The 21336-nt window shown below is 44.5% G+C and overlaps 1 protein-coding gene across 3 annotated transcripts in view; it reads right to left on the bottom strand.

The window, feature by feature from the left end:
- Positions 1-21336, bottom strand: part of TBCD (tubulin folding cofactor D) — a 974871-nt gene that overhangs the window by 30382 nt on the left and 923153 nt on the right. For all 3 annotated transcript variants that reach the window (XM_029600281.1, XM_029600283.1, XM_029600282.1), the window contains exon 39: positions 2101-2185. In XM_029600281.1, the coding sequence (XP_029456141.1) occupies positions 2101-2185 (85 nt within the window). The remainder of the gene's footprint in view (positions 1-2100; positions 2186-21336) is intronic.

Genomic DNA, 21336 nt, shown 5'->3' with positions numbered 1-21336 from the left:
GGGACACAATGTTGAGATTACTTACCTGATAATCTCCTTTTCCTTAGTGTAGACAGATGGACTCAGAACAAATGGGTATAGTATGCTCGTGCTAGCAGTTGGAGACGGATCTGACGTCAGCACGGGTATATATACCCCCACAGGAAGTGTAGCAAATCAGTAATCTTCCTTGCAAAAGCTGTTATGGATGTATGTGTACTGACGATCAATGAAATTAGTGAAACAGGATTCCCCTGACCGATTGATAGGAGCTGGAGACCACCAGCATTCACAACCGGAAGGCGTCGACGCCTGGTAGAGTGGACGCTCTTATGTAAGAAAATGACATGGCCTACCTTGAATCGGTGAACCCATGTATACCGGCAGCCGGGCGGGATGCTGAGTCCATCTGTCTACACTAAGGAAAAGGAGATTATCAGGTAAGTAATCTCAACATTTCCTAGCGTGTAGCCAGATGGACTCAGAACAAATGGGATGTACAAAAGCTTTACTCCCAGCCTGGGCGGGAGGCTGCCTGAGGACCGCGTAGGACTGCCCTCGCAAATGCTGTGTCCTCCCTGGCCTGGACATCCAGACAGTAGAACCTGGAGAAGGTATGGAGGGAGGACCATGTCGCCGCTTTACATATTTCTGCAGGCGACAGCATCCTGGATTCTGCCCAAGATGCTGCTTGGGCTCTGGTAGAATGAGCCTTGACTTGTAGAGGCAGTGACTTCCCGGCCTCTACGTAAGCCGCTCTGATAACTTCTTTAATCCAGCGGGCGATGGTGGGCCAAGAGGCCGCTTCTCCTTGTTTCCTCCCGCTGTGCAGGACGAACAGATGGTCCGTCTTTCGTACTTCTTCTGTCATTTCCAGATATCTGGGCAGCAATCTGCCAATGTCGAGATGGCGTAGTAAACGCCCTTCTTCTGATTTCTTCAAACCCGCCGTGGTAGGCAAGGATATGGTTTGGTTGAGGCGAAGATGGATAGCTGACCAAGGGCGACAAAATGGCGACCTCCACGGCGTGCCGCATTCAGGCAACGCCGCCGATCCTCGTACCTCGGAGACCAAAAGTAAGAGATGTACGCCTTACCTGATCCTCGGTGCTTCCCGGTTGGAACCCGGGCGGTCTCCGGCTGCGGGGGGAGAGGGGAAATACCTTCACCGCCGTGCTTGAGGAAATTCACCCGCTGCCTCTAAGCCGCCGAACTCGTCTCGCTCGGGGCTAAGTCCACGCCGGGACCGAGGCGCCTCTCAGCCTGACCCGAGCCCTTCACGCTCGGGGGCTAGATCCCTGCCACGATTCGGCCACTGGACCGAGGCCTAGACCTCCGAGGGATCACGGAAATCACCCCGGGAAACTCAACTGGAGGAGGGACCCCAAGGGTATCACCGCAGGAGTGCGGGGCTCGATGTTCCTGTAGAAATTTAGTAAGTAGAAAGTAGAATATACAAAGTAGAAAGTAGTATTGGAAAACACGCTCTGCGAGCGTGCAGGCACTCCAAACTGCTTTGGAGACGGAAATTACTGATTTGCTACACTTCCTGTGGGGGTATATATACCCGTGCTGACGTCAGATCCGTCTCCAACTGCTAGCACGAGCATACTATACCCATTTGTTCTGAGTCCATCTGGCTACACGCTAGGAAATAGAAGTTTATAAAATAGTGAGTGAGGTGGAATGGGTAAATAAAGGAGAGTTATTTACCCTTTTAAAAAATACTAAAACAAAGGGACACTCCATAAAACTACAACCAGATTTAAAACAAATACTAGAAAGTGCTTTTTCACTCGGCACACAGTCAAGCAGTGGAATCTGTTGCCTGAGGACATGGTCAAGACAATTAGGGTAACGGGATTCGAAAGAGGTTTGAACAAGATCCTAGAAAAAAGGACCATAATACGTTATTAGCCAGGTAGCCTAAAGAAAGCTATTGCTATGCTCTGGGAGTAACAGGAACAGATCTACTTCATTGGATCTGCCAGGTACTTGTGACCTAGATTGGCCAGTGTTGGAGACAGGATGCTGGGCTTGATGGACCTTGCGGTCTGACCCAGCATGCCATTTCTTATGTTCTTATGTAAATTCATCTGAAACAAAATCCTGGGCTTTTACCTTGGAGATGAGTGTTGGTTTGGGCACTTTCATCAAGTCACAGAGATAATTACGCCTCTCTCTCACTATGGCCAATTCATCATCCCTGGGGAGGAAGGGGAAATACATATAGTTACAAAGTAAGAACATCTGTAATTAAACAAGAGGTTTAACAGACATTATTGCTCTATGAAAACAATACAATTACAATATTGACTGGTAAGTATATTTCTTGTACATACACTACTAGTTCAGTTTAATTTTTACATGCTTTGGGGTAGATTTTCAAAGGGGTACGCGCGTAAGATACGCGTGTACCCCCCGAAAACCTACCCCAAACCCCTCCTGCGCGCGCCGAGCCTATTTTGCATAGGCTCGGCGGCGCACGTAAGTCCCGGGGCTTGCATGGAGGGGCATGTCTGGGGGGTGTCGGGGGCGTACCGCGAGTGACGCGGCGTTTCGGGGGGGTGTCGCGAGTGACGCGGCGTTTCGGGGGCGCCGCCGCGGGCTTGGTTTTGGCCCAGGGGCGTGGCCGCGGCCTCCGGACCAGCCCCCGAACCGGAACATGGAGCGCGGCAGCCGGCCTGGCGCGCGCAAAGTTACGCCTGCTTCCAGCAGGCGTAACTTTGCCGACAAAGGTGTGGGGAGGGGGGTTTAGATAGGGCCGGGGGGGGGGGGTGGGTTAGGTAGGGGAAGGGAAGGGAATGGAGGCAGGCTGCGCGGCTCGGCGGGCAGCCTTGCGCGCACCGACCCCGGATTTTAATGGACACGCGTGGCTACGCGCGTATCTATTAAAATCGCGCGAACAAAAGTACACGTGTGTGCAGATTTATAAAATCTGCCCCTTTATGTTTAGTATGCCCAAACAAATCTAGCATACACAATGCAATTTATTATCTGAGCCACCCACATACATTTTCTCATCAAACCAAATCATTACCCACACATATTATTTCAGTGAACTTTTTACTATATAAACATGAAAAATTTTATCAAAACAGCTTGAATACATAAGACTTCATAAAACAAATTCCCAACAATGTATTTTGAAACTCAATATGGAAACTGATTTGTTGTTTTAATGTTAAGGTTATCTCCTTGCTGTCAGTCATACAAGGTTGGCTACCTGCTGGAAGTAATTTCTCTTTTGCCATTACCTGGCTAATAACATCTACAAACAGGATATACTTTACTATTAATTTGCTGTAGATAATTTTACTTTCATGACCAATGTGCTCACAGAAATGAAGAGTACATTCCAAAGTGCTTTGAAGCAGAAATCAATGACACTGGAAGAAAAGTTTAAGAATGATACTCAGCATACATAACCCAAACAAACTGTCAAAAGAACCCATAAGAAGAGAAACGTACTTTAGCTGGGGGACTCTGTTATCAAAAGCTTTAACTTGAGGGCACATTTGGAGGGAAACAAAAAGACCAAATGCCCTCGTGAATCCTCAGCTAATAGGAATGCAAAACAGAATCTTGGTATTAAAGGAACAGAAAGAAGAGATTATGATGTTGATATAGTCTACTTAGGGAACAATTACCTGGATAGGCTCCATAGAAATGATGGCCTACATCTGTCTGTGAGAAGAAAGGGTATCCTGGGTAAGAGATGTATATAGAAATATAGAAATGACAGCAGAAAAGGACCAAATGGTCCATTCAGTCTGCCCAGCAAGTTCATGGTAGTATCTGCTGTGCCATGCAGGTTACCCCTATGCGTATCAGTTTCCCAGACCGTAAACATCAGGGCTCTCATTGGTTTCTGTTTCAATCCAATTCCGTGTTACTCCCATGCTTATCAGTTTCCTAGACCGTAAAACTGAGGGCCCTTGTTGGTTGCTACGTGAATCCGGTTCCCCATTACCCCTTGCCATTGAAGCAGAGAGCAATGTTGGAGTTGCATCAAAGTATCAGGCTTACTAGTTAAGGGTAGTAAGCACTGCATCAGCAAGTTACCCTCATGCTTATTTGTTTCCCCAGATTGTAAATGTCGGGACCCTTGTTGGTTGCTGTTTGAATCAAATCCCCCTTTTCCCCCTGCCGTTGAAGCACAAAATGATATGATGGATAGAGGTAAACTACCACAGAGAAAAAAGTGCTGAAGAGGGAAATGGTGGTAAAATATCTATCTAGGTGTAATAATTGACAATGAACTAAACCTTAAGCAACACATATCATTGAAAGTTAGAGAAGGCTACGCCAAACTAATGGTCCTTAGAAGGCTAAAACCCCTATTAACCCAAGCGCACTTTCGAACTGTCCTGCAAGCACTTATATTCGCTAGCACAGACTATTGTAACACACTCTTCCTGGGATTACCATATACAACATTAAGACCACTACAAATCTTACAGAACTCTGCAGCCAGAATACTAACTGGAAAAAGCAGAAGGGATCACATCACTCAAACACTCACCGAATTACACTGGCTGCCAATTGAACAAAGAGTGCAATTTAAAACACTATGCACAATCCACAAACTAATCAATGAGGAAAATACTGATTGGCTAAACACTGCACTATGACTACATGTCCCCCAGAGAAATCTCAGATCAGCCAATAAAGCTCTACTAACCATACCCTCTGTAAAAACAGCTAAACTGACCCAAGTGAGAGATAGAGCACTATCCTTAGCCGGTCCAATATTATGGAACACAATGCCACTCAAAATAAGATTAATGAGAGATTTAAAACTCTCCAAAAAAAAAGTTTAAAAACATGGCTCTTCAAAAAAGCTTTTCAAAGTGAGAGTGGGGAGTAAGTAATACAAATAGCATATGTTTTATTGTTCAATTGTTCTATGTAAAGCCCCCTACTCTTTGGGCATTTAAAAGTTGTATGTAAACCGGATTGATTTGTAGTTCCTACAAGAACTTCGGTCTATAAAAATTAAAAATAAATAAATAAATATCCTTTATTATTTTTCTCATACTTAAGGATTAATTTAAGAGAGTACAGTATATCTCATGTATGGGTATTCTATTAATCATATAAATGGAATTTCCAATCCACGTTCCATATAGTGTATATTATTTGAATCATGTAACCAAAAATTTATTGGCACCTACTAGATAATTTATAAACCAAACGTATTTACGTGCCTATCTGTAAACCGTTGTGATGGTATACCACTAAACGACGGTATAGAAAAATTTCAAATAAATAAATAATAGATCGAAAATAAGGCACAAAAGAAATTAAATCAAAATTTTTTAAACATAATTACAGGATTAACAAATATATCTAGAAATGCTGCTGAAAAAAGTAGTATATAAAAAAACTATAAAAACAAAATTATTCATAAAATTCTGACATGGCCATGTTTCAATAGTTCTGCTTACCCCAGGGTAAAACTTATATAAAGTTATAAAAGAAAACAGAATTCCTTATCTGTAACAGATGTTCTCTGAGGATAGCAGTCCTTACACATGGGTGACATTATCTGATGCAGCTCATCACAGAACTTTGCTCTCAAATATTCTAGAGCTTTCAGCATGCTCTACTGAGCATGTGCAGCCGTAATTATCTCCTTGCTCCCTAGGCAGAGCCCTTCAGTCCCTAATACATGGAGAAACCAACTCACAGGGGGAGACATGAGGGAATTCATGAGGACTGACATCCTGCTATCCTTGGAAAACACCTTTTACAAAGTAAGCAACTATGCTTTCTTCGAAGACAAGCAGGATGGCAATGCTCACACATGGCTGAATCTCTAGCTACAGGCTGCTGAGAGCAGGGCAAATTGGGGAAACCACATAGTGCCGAAGTCACCACGTTACCTTCTTTTGTTCATAATGCAATTGACCCAAAACAGGGTCTAAGAGGAAAAAGATTTGGGATCTACATAAAAGAGAACCATAGATCAGACAGAGACAAAATCCAGATGCGCAGAAGAGGCACCTAAGGCAGAGGTGTGATGGGAAATTTGCCAAGACTTGCATGTTGCCTCACAAAAAGTAACAGAGTTTCTGAATAGCGAACCCTAACAAGCACCAATAGGGCCTAGGATCAGCATTTCCCAACTGGTGTGCCATGGCTACAATCTAATTTCCTGTTTCTCTCCTGGACTGCAGAATGTCCTCTTGCTAGTAGGGGGCATGGGAGAGCAGCACTTATCAGCAACTGCCTCTGCTTCCTCTCTGCTGGCTCTCCTGTGCATCAGAAACTGCACGGGGTACTGTAGGCTTGTGAGACCTACTGGCCCCGTGCAGTTCAGATTACAGAGGGAGGCTGAAAAAAGGAAGCAGCAGCAGCACTTGGTAAGCCTGCTCCCAGACTTTTTCTGTTCAAGAATTGGGGGTGGAGTGAGGAAAGGGAGAGATGAATTTGGCACAGTGTGTGGGAGGAAGAGGTAAGGAAAGGTGATGATACCAGGGGTTGGAGAAGGATGGAGGAAAAAAGATGATGATTCAAATGGGTGGGGGGGGGGGGGGGGGGGAAGGTGGAAAGAGAGGGAATGTGATAATGATGCCAGGGAGTGAGGTTGAGGGAAGATGATGCCAGGGTGTGGGGGGAAAAGGAAGATTGATGATATTGATGTCGGTGGGGGACAGGAATGGGGAGAGAGAGGGAAGGTGATGAGGCCAGAGGGTGAGGGAGAGGGAAGATGATGATGATGATGATGATGATGCCAGGAAGTGAGGGAGAAGCCAAGTGATGCCAGAGTTGAATGGGAAAGGGAACAGAAGTTGATTGGCATGGAGAATGGAGGATAAAGAAGAGAAAGCGATGATGCCGGGAGATAGACAGGGAAATTGATGATGCCAGGGGGTGAGGGAGAAGGGTAGAGGAAAAGGGAAGGAGGTGATGCCAGAGGATGGAGGCAGAGGGGTGGAGGCAGAGGGAAGAAGAGGAGAGAGAAGGAGGAGGAGGAGGAGAAGGAAGGTAATGATGATGATGGGGTGAAGGAAGAGGGAAGATGATGATGATGTGAGGGAGTGGGGTTGGAAAGAAGTGGTGGAAGGTGATGATTCCTGGGAATGGGGGAAAGGGATGGAGGGAGAGGGGAATGTGATTATGATAATGGGTGAGATAGTGGATGGAGGCAGAGAGGAGGTGATACCATGGGGTGAGGAGAAGAGAGAGAGAGGAAAGGGTAATAGGAGAAGTGGCGATAATGGCGGTGAAGTATCTGGTTGGTGAAACAGGAACGGATGATTGGTAAAAAAAATTGAGGTAAGCGGCTAGTATGGTATTATGTAATCTATTTAGAAATGCTTTGGGGATATAAAGTATAAATGTGTTGATGGTATTTTTTGTACAGCATTTGTAGAGGTCCATAAAAAAGAATAAGGGAAGAGAGTAGTGGATTCATCTTGGTGAATATTTAAAGAAGAAATTGGAAGAAAAGTAAAGGATCAAAGTGAATAAAATTAAAGAAAAATGGGAATTTACATCAAAATTGGAGAACACATTTAGGAGAGATGTAAAAGTGCTTTTTGATGTAAAAGTGATTGATATATTCTCTGAGGAAGCCTAATATAGGCGAAACAAATAGAATCCTAATTTGTTGGATTTTTAGTAATAAGTGCATTGAGTGAATGGTATGGATGTGTGTGTTTAAAATAATGGGGGGATATTTTTTTAAGTGTATTGTTTACATGTAAAGGTTTTTGTATCAATAAACAGAGTATTTGCAATATAGCAAATTGTGTTTCCTCATGTGGTTGTGAAATGATTGATTTAGGAAACAAGTTTTAACCTTCTGTGATATATTACCCTTGTGGTTAGCAGGGATTCAATGCCAAGAAGTGCAGAATCATGCATCTGAGGTGTGGTAATTGAAAAGAACAATATGGGGGTGAAGGGCTTTTGTGCACAGAGCAAGAGAGGGACCTTGGATTGATAGTGTCTAGCGATCTGAAGATGGCGAAGCAATGTGACAAGGCAAACGCTAAAGCCAGAAGAATGCTGGGCTGCATAGAAAGGGGAATAACCAGTAAGAAAAAGGAGGTGATAATCCCCTTGTACAGGTTCTTGGTGAGGCCTCACCTGGAGTATTATGTTCAGATCTGAATACCGTATCTCAAAAGGAACAGAGGCAGGATGGAGGTGGTCCAGCAAAGGGCGACAAAAATGGTGGGGGGGTCTCCATCAAATGACTCATGAGAAGAGGTTGAAAGACCTAAAAATGTATACCCTGGAGGAGAAGAGGTGCAGGGGAGATATGATACAGACCTTCACATACCTGAAAGCTTTTAATGATGCACATTCGACAAATCTCTGTTGGAAAGAAATCAGAAATCAGAGTTTCACAAACTGAAACTCTAGGGAGGTCGACTCAGATCCAACATCAGGAAACATTTCTTCACGGAGAGAGTGGTAGATGCCTGGAATGCTGTTCCGGAGGAGGTGGTGAAAAAAAAACCAATGAAAGATTTCAAAGGGGCTTGGGATAAACACTGTAGATCCCTAAAGGCTAGAGGATGGAAATGAGGAAAAGAGCGTGTGGGAGTAACTTTATGGTGTGGCGGTTACTACCCTTAACCAATAAGACTTTATAGTGTAGATGCAACTCATTATTGCTCTCTGCTTTAACAGGGGGAAAAGAGGGAAAGGGGAATTAGTTTCAGACAGCAACCAACAAGGACACTGAATTTTAAGGTCTGGGAAATCAAATAAGCATGAGGGTAACTTGCTGATGCAACTGTTAACTACCTTTAACTAAAAAGCCTTATATTTGTGATATAACTCCAACATTGCTCTCTGCTTCAATGACAAGTTATAAGAGAAAACAGTGAATTGAACTCAGACAACAACAAACAAGGGCCCTGACTTTAACAGTTTATGAAACTAAGTATGGGGGTAACTTGTACGGCACAGCAGATGCCACCCCGATGCTACCATTATAAGGGAGGACTGTATGATGCGGCTGATCTACCATTAGCTTGCTGGGCAGATTGGATGGACCATTTGGCCCTTTGTCATCATTTCTATGTTTCTATGTAAGAGAGGTTTCAAGATGAGATATAGTACTCTTCCACAAGTGATGGAATAAAGAGGTTGTGGACAACTAGAGACCTGTTAGTTCAACATCAGTGGTTAATGGAAGCACTATTGAAGGACAACATAATGGAGTACCTTGATGATAGTGGATTACAGAATCAAAGGCCACATGGTTTCACAAAGGAAACATCATGAAAAACATTCTTGACATTTCTTTGATGACATGACCAGCAGTAGATCAGAGGTGGAGGAGAGAGGCATTATTTTTGGTCTATGTGGATATCAGTAAAGCCTTTGGCATAGTTCTTCATAGAAGACTGATGAGAAATTTAGCCAGTCTGGGAGTTGGAACAAACATTATAAAGTGGATGAGAAACTGGATGTGCAAGAAAACTCAAGACAATGGTAGTCAATGGTATCTGCTCTGGTGAAAGAAAAGTGACAGCGGGGTACTACAAGCATAGCTGCTAGGTCCAATCTTCTTCAATGTTTTAATAAGTGACATTAGGAAAGGATTAGAAAGGAAAGTGTGCCCATTTGCAATACAGCAAATGAAAATGTTAAAAAAAAAAAAAAAAGGCATCTAGGCTTTAATTCAAAGCAGAGTTGCTTACCTGTAACAGGTGTTCTCCAAGACAGCAGGATGTTAGTCCTCACACATGGATGACAACATCAGACGGAGCCCGGCATGGGAAACTTTGACAGACATAATGAGCATGCTGCTGCTAACCACGTGTCCATGCGGGGTCCCTCTTCGGTCTTATAACACAGATTTCTTGAAAAATAAAATAAACTGAAAGAAACCTAACTCCGTGGGGTGGCGGGCGGGTTTCATGAGGACTAACATCCTGCTGTCCTTGGAGAACACCCATTACAGGTAAGCAATTCTGCTTTCTCCAAATACAAGCAGGATGGTAGTCCTCACATATAGGTGATTTTGTAGCTACGGGTTGCTCCCAACACAGGCAACACAGAACAGGTGTCAACGTGCACAACAACTAGAGCTGCTAGAACCGGGGCAGCAAGCCTGCACCGAAGGAAAAGGTCGAAGGCAGGACGAGTTGGGTTTTCGTGGCTGAAAAACATTACGGAGGACAGACTGACCAAAATGACTGTCACGTCGTCCATCTTTGTCCAAACAATAATGAGGCGAACGTGTGGAGGGAACTCCAGGTCACCACCCTGCACATCTCGTGAATGGAGACGACATGCAAGTGAGCCACTGAAACAGACATGGCCCGAACGGAATGAGTCTTGATGTGACCTTAAAGCTGCAGGCCCCCTTGAGTGTAGCAAAAGGAAATACAGTCTGCTAGCCAATGGGATAAGGTCTACTTGGACACTGCAACTCCCAACCTGTTTTTGTCAAAGGAAACAAAAAGCTGAGAGGACAGGCGGTGAGGTACCGTCTGTTCAAGATAAAAGGCCAGGGCCCTTTTACAATCTAGAGTATACAGTTTATGTTCACCCTGGTGGGTACGCAGCCTTAGAAAAAAGGCAACACAATGGACTGACTGAGATGGAATTCCTTGACCACCTTTGGAAGGAACTTGGGATGTGCACGCAAGACCACCTTATCATGACAAAACTTTGTATAAGGGGGTACAACACCAGAGCCTGCAGCTCACTGACCCTGCGTGCTGAAGTTACCGCCACCAAGAAGATGACCTTCCAGGATAGGTCCCTTCAGATCCCAAGACCGCAGGGGCTCAAATTGAGACTTCATAAGCTGGGATAAGACTACACTGAGGTCCCAGGAGACCACTGTGGGCTGAGTAGGAGGCTTAAGTTGCAACAAGCCTCGCATTAACCGCCCCACGAGCAGATGGTGGAAATGGAAGCACCACTTCTTCCCTGGTGGTATGCTCCGACAGCATTGAGGTGAATTCTCACTGAATTTGTTTGCAAGCCAGACTCGGAGAGGTGCAACAGGTAGTCCAAAAGCTTCGGTGGGGAACAAGAGAAGAGATCCAGATCGCGCCCAACACAGCAAGCTGAAAACCTCTTCCACTTAAAATTGTAAGATCTTCTCGTGGAAGGTTTCCTGGACTCCAAGAGGACTCGAATCACGCCTTCCAAAAGGCCCAGTGCCTGTATGGTCACCCGGTCAACATCCAATGAGTGAGAGACAAGGCTCGGAGGTTGGGATGGCGAAGTTTTCCCTGGTCCTGAGAGATTAGATCTGGCACCATTCCCAGCCAGATCGGAGGGCACAAGGCCAGTTCCCATAAAAGAGGGAACCGGACCTGGCAAGGCCAAAAGGGTGCGATCAGGATCATGATGCCTTGGTCCTATTGGAGCTTTAGGAGTGTTCTCGAGATCAGCGGAAGGGGAGGATAAGCATACAGCAGACTGGTGCCCCAGTGATGTGAAAAAGCATCCGAAACTGATCCCCTGCCCACCTGTCCCAGTGAGCAGAATCGATCTACCTTCTTATTCTCTGGTGAAGCAAACAGATTTATGTCTGGGGTCCCCAATAGGCAAAAGATGTGGTTCGCTACCTCTTGATTCAGGGACTACTCATGGGGGTCAGAAGGCCCGATTCAAAGAGTCTGCCAAGACATTGCCCGTCCCGGGGAGATACACGGCCCAGAGGAAAATGCCGTTCTTGAGGCCCATGACCAGATCTGGACTGCTTCTTGGCAGAGGAGCTTAGACCCTGTCCCTGCCTGCTTGTGAACATCGATGGCACTGACAGAATCGATGCAGGCATCGATGGAACCGAAGGGGGGCATCGATGGCATGGATGGAGGCAGGACGGCATGGATGGAGGCACCAATGGTATCGATGGGGGCATCGACAGCAACAAAGGCACTGAGGGAATCGATGGAGGCATGGATGGGATGAGAGCATCGATGGCCTCGACAGCGGTCCTGGTGGCAACGGTAACCAAGGATGTTCCTATCCCTCTAGCCCCAATAACCCAGTAGGGGATCGCAGGTGTACACTCGCAGGCTTTGTGGGGCTAACTGAGGATGAAACCATAGGGAGAAGGGAGGCTGCAAGTCGGTTGGTAAGCTGGGGAAACCGTTAGTGAGGTTACAGAGACCTATCAAAAAATAGGGCATAGTACTCACCGATCGTCGATTAAATGTACGCGAAGGGAGACCCGTGTAGGGAAAAATTATTTGTGAGTAAAACTGTTTCCATGAGGAAAGGTTGTGAGAAATGTCTCAGAGAGCTCCTGAAAGCGATGCTAACTGCAGCGTGGAAAAAAGAAGACTGAAGGGAGACCCCTGTGGACACAGGGATAATGGCATGCTGGGCATACTCAGTGCACTCAGTGTGCCAGTCAAAGCTTTCTAGAAACTTTGACAGAAAGTTTTCTGTGATAGGGTTCTGTCCAGTGACGTCACCCATATGTGAGGACTACCATCCTGCTTGTCCTGGGAGAAAAGTCCATCAACTATTGTTAGCCATCTAGACTTGGGAAAGTCACCTGTTTATCACTAGTTATGAGCAAGAAGACTTGGATCTATTCTTTGGATCCTGCTGGGTACCTATGACCTGGATTAGCCATAGTCAGTGACAGGATGCAGGGCTTGATGGCCTTTGGTCTGACCTAGCATGGCATTTATATTCTTACTTGTATCATGGTTTTATTGTATTATCCTTGTAATTTTGAAATTGTTATTGTATCGCTTATAAATTTTTGTATGGGAGGGGCTGGGGATTAATTCTTTTCCTATAAATTTGATATTTTGCTTCAACTGTTATTGCATAACTTTTGTTATACCTCGACCAAGGTACTTGGGTGACAGGGCAAGAAAGTACGTTTTTAATTTGATTTTTTAAATAAAGACACACAGACATTAATGGTAGAGGGCGAAAGCACAGATAACCAAGACACAGTGGACAGCAACAAATGAGCAGACAAAATGGACCAAATGGTCCTTTTCTGTCATCATCTTCTATGTTCCATGAGTTATCCTACAAGCTGTTTATTCTCAATGGCTGGCAGCTGGGATATCTCTTTGAAAGTATGGATAGGAATAACTGGGCAAACTAGATGGATCATTTGGGCCTTTTCTGCCATCACTGACTATGCTAATATGTAAAAGTGGCAAAAATGAAATGCATTAACAGAAGAGTTATATCATATATAGGGCTGCCCAGTAAAACACTGCAGTTGGCTTTGGCAGATTCTGGAATCTGAAGTAGCAACAAACACTGCTCTACTTTTTGTGGCATTACATGTGTAGAGTCATGGAAAATCAAAATATTGTGGCAGTTAGCTTTGTTTATAAAGAATTAACACAACTGAATTCACTTCTAAAACTAATTTACTTAAATAAATAATATTCCTCTTTATATAATGTGCTATGTTTGTGTGCTAGGCACTCTGTCAGCCATGTTCCAAAAACTATATATCTATGTTGACTTTGGAGAATGCTTTTTGACTGATTTTGTTTCCTTAGAGACTACTCTTGGTATCCAACTGAAAATTGGTATCCAACGGAAAACTGTCCCTTAAAATATTGATATTTTATTGACCTTTATGATTTTATTTACCTTTAGTGTGTTTTTTTATATTATTGATATTAATGTTTTAATCCACGGAAATTTCTGTAAACCGATGTGCCGGTAATTCCAAACACCAGTATATAAAAACCTAATAAATAAATAAACAACAACCTTACCTGAATATGAAATACAATAAAAATGATTGTTTCATGGGACACATAAATATGGCAATTTCCTATTCATTTCACATGGAAAAAAAACATGTGAGTATAAAATGGTTTTCTGAATATAGCAAAATTGCTTACCTTGTAATAGGTGTTATCCCAGGACAGCAGGATGTAGTCCTCACATATGGGTGACGTCACTGACGGAGCCCTATCACAGAAAACTTTGTCAAAGTTTCTAGAAACATTTGACTGGCACACTGAGCCCACTGAGCATGCCCAGCATGCCATGATCCCTCGAGCCACAGGGGTCTCCCTTCAGTCTCGTATGTAGCAATAAGCTTTAGCAAAAATAAAATAATAAGCAAAAAGCGTGAGCGAAAACTAAAATAAATAAATGTTCATGGATTCCATGAGGACTACATCCTGCTGTCCTGGGATAACACCTATTACAAGGTAAGCAATTTTGCTTTATCCCAGGACAAGCAGGATGCTAGTCCTCACATATGGGTGATTAGCAAGCTATAGGCTGAGTCATTTTGTAGTAAACCAACACTGAAGTATTGTTGGAGAAATTGAAGCAGCCTAAAATCACAGCAGGTTGGACGTAGAAGGAGTTGGGATCATACTAGAAACAAGTTCTTTAAGACAGATTGTGCATAAGCTGAATCTTGTCTTCCTTCTTTGTCCAAACAGTAATGAGCTGCAAAGGTGTGAAGAGAACTCCACACTGAACGATAGTGTGCTTCTGAGGTTGACATAGCTCTTACTGAATGCACCTTTACTCGTCCTTGGAGAGGAAGGCCTGCTTTTTCATAGCAGAACTCTATACAATCTGCTAGCCAATTGGAGAGAGTTTGTTTGCCCACTGGATTACCCGGTTTGTTTGGATCAAAAGAAATAAAGAGTTGAGTGGATTTCCTATGGACTACAGTGCAGTCTAAATAGTATGCTAGTGCACGTTTGTAGCACATTCAATAATTTCTATTGCAGAGGATTCAAGAAACATAGTAAGATTATCTACATCAAACTGATTTTGCTCTTGCAGAACATTTTCCCCTCTTTCAGCACTGGTTCTGGGAATGAAATAAACCTTATTTATCACAGGCATATCAGAGTCCAACATCTGAAGAGTCTCCCGGAGATATCTTTTAAAAGTTATTATGGGAAGCTCTCCCATAATTTTAGGAAATTTGATCAATCTCACATTAAATCTCCGGTTCCAGTTTTCTAGTAATTCCAATCTTCTGGACAATGCAGTTCTATCTTTTATTGTTGCCTGGTTGAAAGCTTGAATATTTCCTATTTCTGTTTCCATTCCATCCACTTTTTCTTTCATTACTTGCAGTGACAAATTTTGCTCAGAAATTTTATTGTTTAAAGAAAGAGGCTATTTGTTCCATTCTCTGGTTGCTAGCTCTTACAGCAACTATGAGATTAGCAGAAAGTTCCCATAATGTCTCCATAGTTTCCACTGCTGGTCTTATAGGGGTTTCAATATACTCACCTGATGAAACTGATGTTCCGGTGGCTGGTGCACTGGCTGCCCCTCGGCCAAATGTCTCCGAAAGTCCCCCAAGAGGATTCCTCGTCGGCTCTGGCTGGGCAGCTGTTTTGCTTCCTTCTCCCTGCCTTCCTGAGGCACTGACTTCCTCATTCAGTGTCTCTAGCAGAGTCTCTGATGACGCTCCCCTCTCAGCTGGTGGTGGAATCACGGGAGGGCTGAGGGAAACCTCTGCCTCTGGCAGTGTCGAATTTCCTGCCTTTGGCACTGCAGCAAGGCTACTCCCCCCGGAGTTGTGAAGGTAGTTATGAGCCTCTGTTCAGATAGCTGCGTTGAAATTGAGGGAAAACCCCCTTATTTTCCCTTTACGTTTTGCAGGCATTGTTTAGGTTATTTATTTCTCAAGATAACAAAGTTCCCAGGAATATAAAGCACTATGCAAAATGAAACTGCTCAGCAATTCACTCACATAGCTCTGCTCAGGGCGCCATCTTGCCCTCCCCCCCCTCCACCTCGTATTGGTGGTTTAAGGTGAATTAAACCTCTCATAAATCTACTGACAAGAGGTTAGATGGATACTGGTGCATCTCCTATTTTATGATGGTAAGCTGAGATTGCACTTAAGTGTACTCTTACGGACGAGGTCTGGAGACCAGAGTCTGAAAGGTGCCATAGATAGTCTAGTAAAGATGATGTGGGGCAGGAAAAAGTGTCAATACCTTTTTGTGTACACCACAAGGTGAATCTTTTCCACTATGAAGTATAGTTTTTCGTGTGGAAGGTTTACGTGAAACTATAAGCACTTGAGAGACATTAGTTGAAAGATTGAGTGGTTGCAAGATCAAGCTTTCAACATCCAGGCTGTCAGAGATAGGGATTGAAGGTTGGGATGGCGCAACCTGCCCTGGTCCTGAGTTATGAGAGTGGGAGCTATACCCAAGCGAATTGGCTCTGTGATTGAGAGGTCGAGAAGTATGGGAAACCACATTTGTCGAGGTCAATACAGGGCTAGGAGTATAATTGACCCCTTGTCTTGTTGCAGCTTCACTAGAGTTTTGGTTATTAGCGGTATCGAGGGATACACATATAGAAGACCTGAATTCCAAGGGTGAGCAAAGGTGTCCTTGGCTGACTGGTGTTTCTGTTTGTGCAGAGAGCAGAATTTGACTACTTTGTGATTCAGCTCAGATGCAAAGAGGTCTATTGTTGGTTGACCCCAACTTTGGAATATCTTGGTCGCTACTAATGGATCCAGAGACCATTCGTGAGGTTGGAACTGATGACTGAGGCGATCTGCAACTACGTTGTGAATGCCCGCTAGATAAGTGGCCCGGAGAAATATGGAGTGTGTCAGGGCCCAATCCAAAATCTGTGCGGCTTCTTGACACAGGAGATATGAGCCCGTACCTCCTTGTTTGTTCAAGTACCACATGGCAACTGTGTTGTCCGTCTGTACAAGTACAGTTTTGTGTGAAAGGCAGTCCTTGAATGCATGTAGAGCATAACGTATAGCTCGTAGTTCCAGGAAATTGATTTGAAATGTTGCTTCAAGTTTTGTCCAAGTACCTTGGGTTTGGAGATTGGCTATGTGAGCTCCCCAACCTAAGGTGGATGCATCTGTAGTTAAAGTTATCTGTGGAACTGGTTGTTGGAAGGGTAGGCCCTTGTGCAAGTTGTCCTTGTTTACCCACCATAGGAGAGATGAACGTAGCTGGTGGGTTATTTGAACTGGAGACGACAGTGGTTGAATTGCTTGTATCCATTGTGTTCTCAATGTCCATTGGGTTATTCTCATGGCTAATCTGGCCATAGGAGTAACATGAACTGTGGAGGCCATGTGGCCTAGTAAGATTAGAAACTGATGAGCAATCGCCTGTTTTTGTACCGTAAGCATAGTGAGCTTGCTAATGAGGAGAGTGTTTCCGCCCGATCCTTGGGTAGGAAGGCTCTTGATAGTATTGTGTTCAACTCTGCTCCAATGAATTGCAGAAGGTGAGACGGGATGAGGTGGGATTTTTGATAATTGATGAGAAAACCCATCGAGTGGAGCAGATTGATTGTTAGTCTGAGAGAAGCAAGAGTTCCTTGTTGAGATTGACTTCTGATGAGCCAGTCGTCCAGATAAGGTAAGTGTACATGATTTTCCCTATGTAAGTGTGCCGCTACTACTGCTAGGCATTTTGTGAATACTCTGGGTGCTGAGGCAAGACCGAATGGTAGAACCCGGTATTGGAAATGCTGATGACCCACCAGGAAATGCAGGAACTTGCGATGAGGAGGGAATATTGGAATGTGAGTGTAAGCGTCTTGTAGATCCAGAGAACAGAGCCAGTTTCCTGTCTGAAGAAGGGGAAGCATGGTGCCTAAAGAGACCATCCTGAATTTCTCTTTCCGTAGAAATTTATTGAGATTTCGGAGGTCTAGAATGGGACCTAGGCCTCCTGTTTTCTTTGGAATGAGGAAATAACAGGAATAGAATCCTCTGTCCTGCTGAGGCCGGGGTACCGGTTCCACAGCTCTGGCTCTCAGAAGGGTGGATAATTCTGCTTGCAGAAGAGTGATGTGATCTTTGTTTATCCAAAGAGACTTTGGTGGAGAGTCTTTTGGAATTGATAGGAAATTGAGTTGGTAACCTCGGATATAATGGAGAGTACCCATTGATCTGTTGTTATCCTTGACCAATGGTTGTAATAGAAGGAGACTCAACCTCCTACTGGTATGGTTGGGTTGGGTTGGGGTTGTTGAGTTGGCTGCTGTTCTCTGGCATTGTCTCAAAAACCTGCAGGTGGGCCTGTTTGCGGTGGCGGTTGAGACCTAGCGGTTCTAGGTTGTCTGGGCTGAGATCTTTGTTGTGGTCAGGAAGATCTGCCCCGAGGTGCTGGTGGATATTACCTCCTTGGCCTGTAGTATGGCTTCCTTGTATCTTTTCGTGGTTGACGGCATGACCCTGTGGAAGTCTTGTTGGACAGCAGATAATTGTCGCAGTGTCTCAGTATGTTCTTTAAGCTACTGCATCCTGAACCTTTGATCCCAAAAGGTTGTCGCCCACACAAGGTAAGTCTACCAACTTGTCTTGGACCTCAGGCCTAAGGTCAGAGGCTTTAAGCCAGGCCCAACGGTGTGCACTGATCCCAGAAGCTGCCACTCTGGAAGAAGTTTTGAAACTATCGTATGCAGCACGAACCTCATGTTTTCCAGCTTCTAATCCTTTATGGATAATTGCATTAGCTGCATCCTGATACTGCTGAGGTAGGGAATCAGCAAGCTGTTGCATTTGTTTCCAGAGATTTCTCTGGTATTGCGTCATGTAAAGTTGGTAAGATGCTATCCTGGAATTAAGCATTGCTCCTTGGAAGACTTTCCTTCCTAGTGTGTCCAAGAAGCTGTGTTCTTTCCCTCGTGGGGTAGATGAATGAGGTCGTACTCTTTTAGATTTTTTCTGAGCCGACTCAACCACTATTGATTGGTGTGGTAGTTGTGCTCTTTGATAACCAGGGATGTGCTGTACTAGATATGTGGTGTCCATTCTTCTATTGACTGGCGGGACTGAACATGGATGTTCCCAAAATCTATGATGTAACTCTACCAGGACCTCATGAATAGGGATGGCTTGGACTTCCTTAGGGAGATCTACAAATTGAAGAACCTCTAAGGTTTGCTGTCTCGTATCCTCTTCAAGAAAACAAAGAGGTAGGCGATCTATGATACCGTCAGGTGAACACAAAAGGAATAGATGCCGTTATCTTTTCCAAATACTTTATTGATGCAGAGACGTTCCAGATAACTTGCCCAATTTATCTGGAACGTCTCTGCATCAATAAAGTATTTGGAAAAGATAACGGCATCTATTCCTTTCGTATCCTCTTCAGACACTAATTTAAAAGGAATAATGTTTGCCATGTCTTTTATAAAAGTGGTGAAGGATAAGTCCTCTGGGGGTGACTTCTTTCTTCCTTCAGGAGGAGATGGTTCAGACATAAAACTTTCTGATGAGGAATCAGTGTTTCTATCCTCCCAGGAGTCATACAGTGTATGCTTGGAAGGAGAAGCAGGAAAAGGCCTCGGTGGCATCGATGGTATAACTGGTCTGGACAGTCCTGAAGGTCCTGGTTGAGGTTCGTATAGTGGGGATGTACCAGAAGTATCTCCCATACCTGCTGGTTTAGTAAAGACAGGTTGTAAAGGTATAGCACCAATGAGGGCATCGAGTTTTTCCATTAGAGGTTGAAAAATCGATACATCTGGTTGTATTGGAGTCCCTGGTAGTGGTACAGGTACTGGCATCGGGGACAGCATTGGGAATGGTGATGGTATTGGTGGTGGCACCGGCATCGGTGCAGGTCCAGGCATCGGGGATGGCACCGGCATCGACAATGGTGTCGGCTTCGGTGAGGGCACGGCATCGGAGGAGTCATCGGTGTCGATGGATGTAAGTCCTGAAGTGCTTCTCGAACTACCTGGCGGATTAATCCACTCAGTTCCTCCGCTATAGCTGGTGTAGTCAACGCAGCTATATGTGGAGGCAGTGAAGGCGTCCTCGGCTCTACCACAGGGCCCTGTGGTGGCTCAATGTCCGGCACCTCTAGAGGTGGGGAATGCCTTGGGGTAGCAGGCCTTGGTGACTCTTGTAGATGAGATCTTTTGGTCACTGGTTGTTCCGGTGATAACAGGGCCTCCAGAATTGAAGTGTGTCGATGTTTTAAACGATGTTCGGTGGCTTTTTGAAGCCCGGACGTTGATTATGACGATGCCGCAGATGGGGGTCGGTGATAACTGGTCTCCCGAGCCCTCCACTCGATATTTTCAGATAACTAAGCATTTTGATGCTCTGACCGGAGACGAATGAGTGACGTCGACATGGAAGGCATTAGCTGGATGTGGAAAAGGTGTTCCATCTTTTCCTGACATGCCTTTCTTCCTTTGGTGGTCATTTCCGCGCATTTTGGACACGAAAAAACGTCATGGGATTGCCCTAAACCATAAGACACACTCAAGGTGTGGATCAGTAATCGACATAGTTCGATTACATTTAGGGCATTTTTTAATTCCTGTGGCCATAATAACCAGGACAGCCGTCGATGGCTTTCTGACCAAACATTTTTAAAACTCGAACCGAGTCGGAAGAAAGAACTGAACTCACCGGCTGGTGGTCGAAGAGAGACCCCGATGTGGGGAATGAGAAGTGAGGGATTTTAATTTGTTTTCTACACAAGATTGTGTGAAGAAGTTCACACAGGGCTCCTTCTCCGCGATGCTAACTGCAGCGCGGAAAAACGAAGACTGAAGGGAGACCCCTGTGGCTCGAGGGATCATGGCATGCTGGGCATGCTCAGTGGGCCAGTCAAAAGTTTCTAGAAACTGACAGAAAATTTTCCGAGATAGGGCTCCATCAGTGACATCACCCATATGTGAGGACTAGCACCCTGCTTGTCCTGGGATAATACCCAGGCTCTGTGCAGATAAAAGTGTACACACAAGTATGCATCTATTTGCCTGCTTCGAAACGTGCACACGCTGTCTTTCTGCTGCTGAGAAAAAAAAGGCATTTCTGACAGCAGAGAAAGGTCGATTCTACATATATTAATCAATGCCTTTATATTCACTATCATTTTTGACAGGCCCTTACATTAGTTTGACAGAAAATTACTCAGCAACTATTCTGTGATCATTTTCAGAACACAAAAGAAACATGACAGCAGAAAAAGATCATACGGCCCATCTAGTCTGCCCATCCACCCAATTAATTTAGCTTTATAATTCCCATCAACCCCTCAGAAATCCCCTCTATATATCCCATTCTTTCTTGAGTTCAGATACTGCTTTTGTTTCCACCACCTCTACTGGGATGCTATCCCATGCATCTACTACCCTCTCTGTAAAAATATAATTTCCTAAGATTACTCCCAAGTCTCCCATTTCACCCTCATCACATAACTCCTCATTCTAGAGCCTCCTGGGCATTTAAACCACTGAGATATTTAAATGTCTCAATCACAGGGCTTCCCAAACCTGTCTTGGGGACCCCACAGCCAGTTTGGATTTCAGGATATCCACAATAAATATGCATGATGTAAATGTACATACCATGGAGACTCAGTATATGCAAATTTATCTCATGCATATTCATTGTGGATATTCTGAAAGCCTGATTGACTGTGGGTGTCCCCATGA

The sequence above is a fragment of the Rhinatrema bivittatum genome, chromosome 4 (genome assembly GCF_901001135.1).
Source record: "Rhinatrema bivittatum chromosome 4, aRhiBiv1.1, whole genome shotgun sequence".
In the NCBI taxonomy this organism is placed as follows: Eukaryota; Metazoa; Chordata; class Amphibia; order Gymnophiona; family Rhinatrematidae; genus Rhinatrema; species Rhinatrema bivittatum.
Note: the sequence above shows the minus strand (reverse complement) of the source record. Positions and strands in the feature narration are given on the sequence as shown.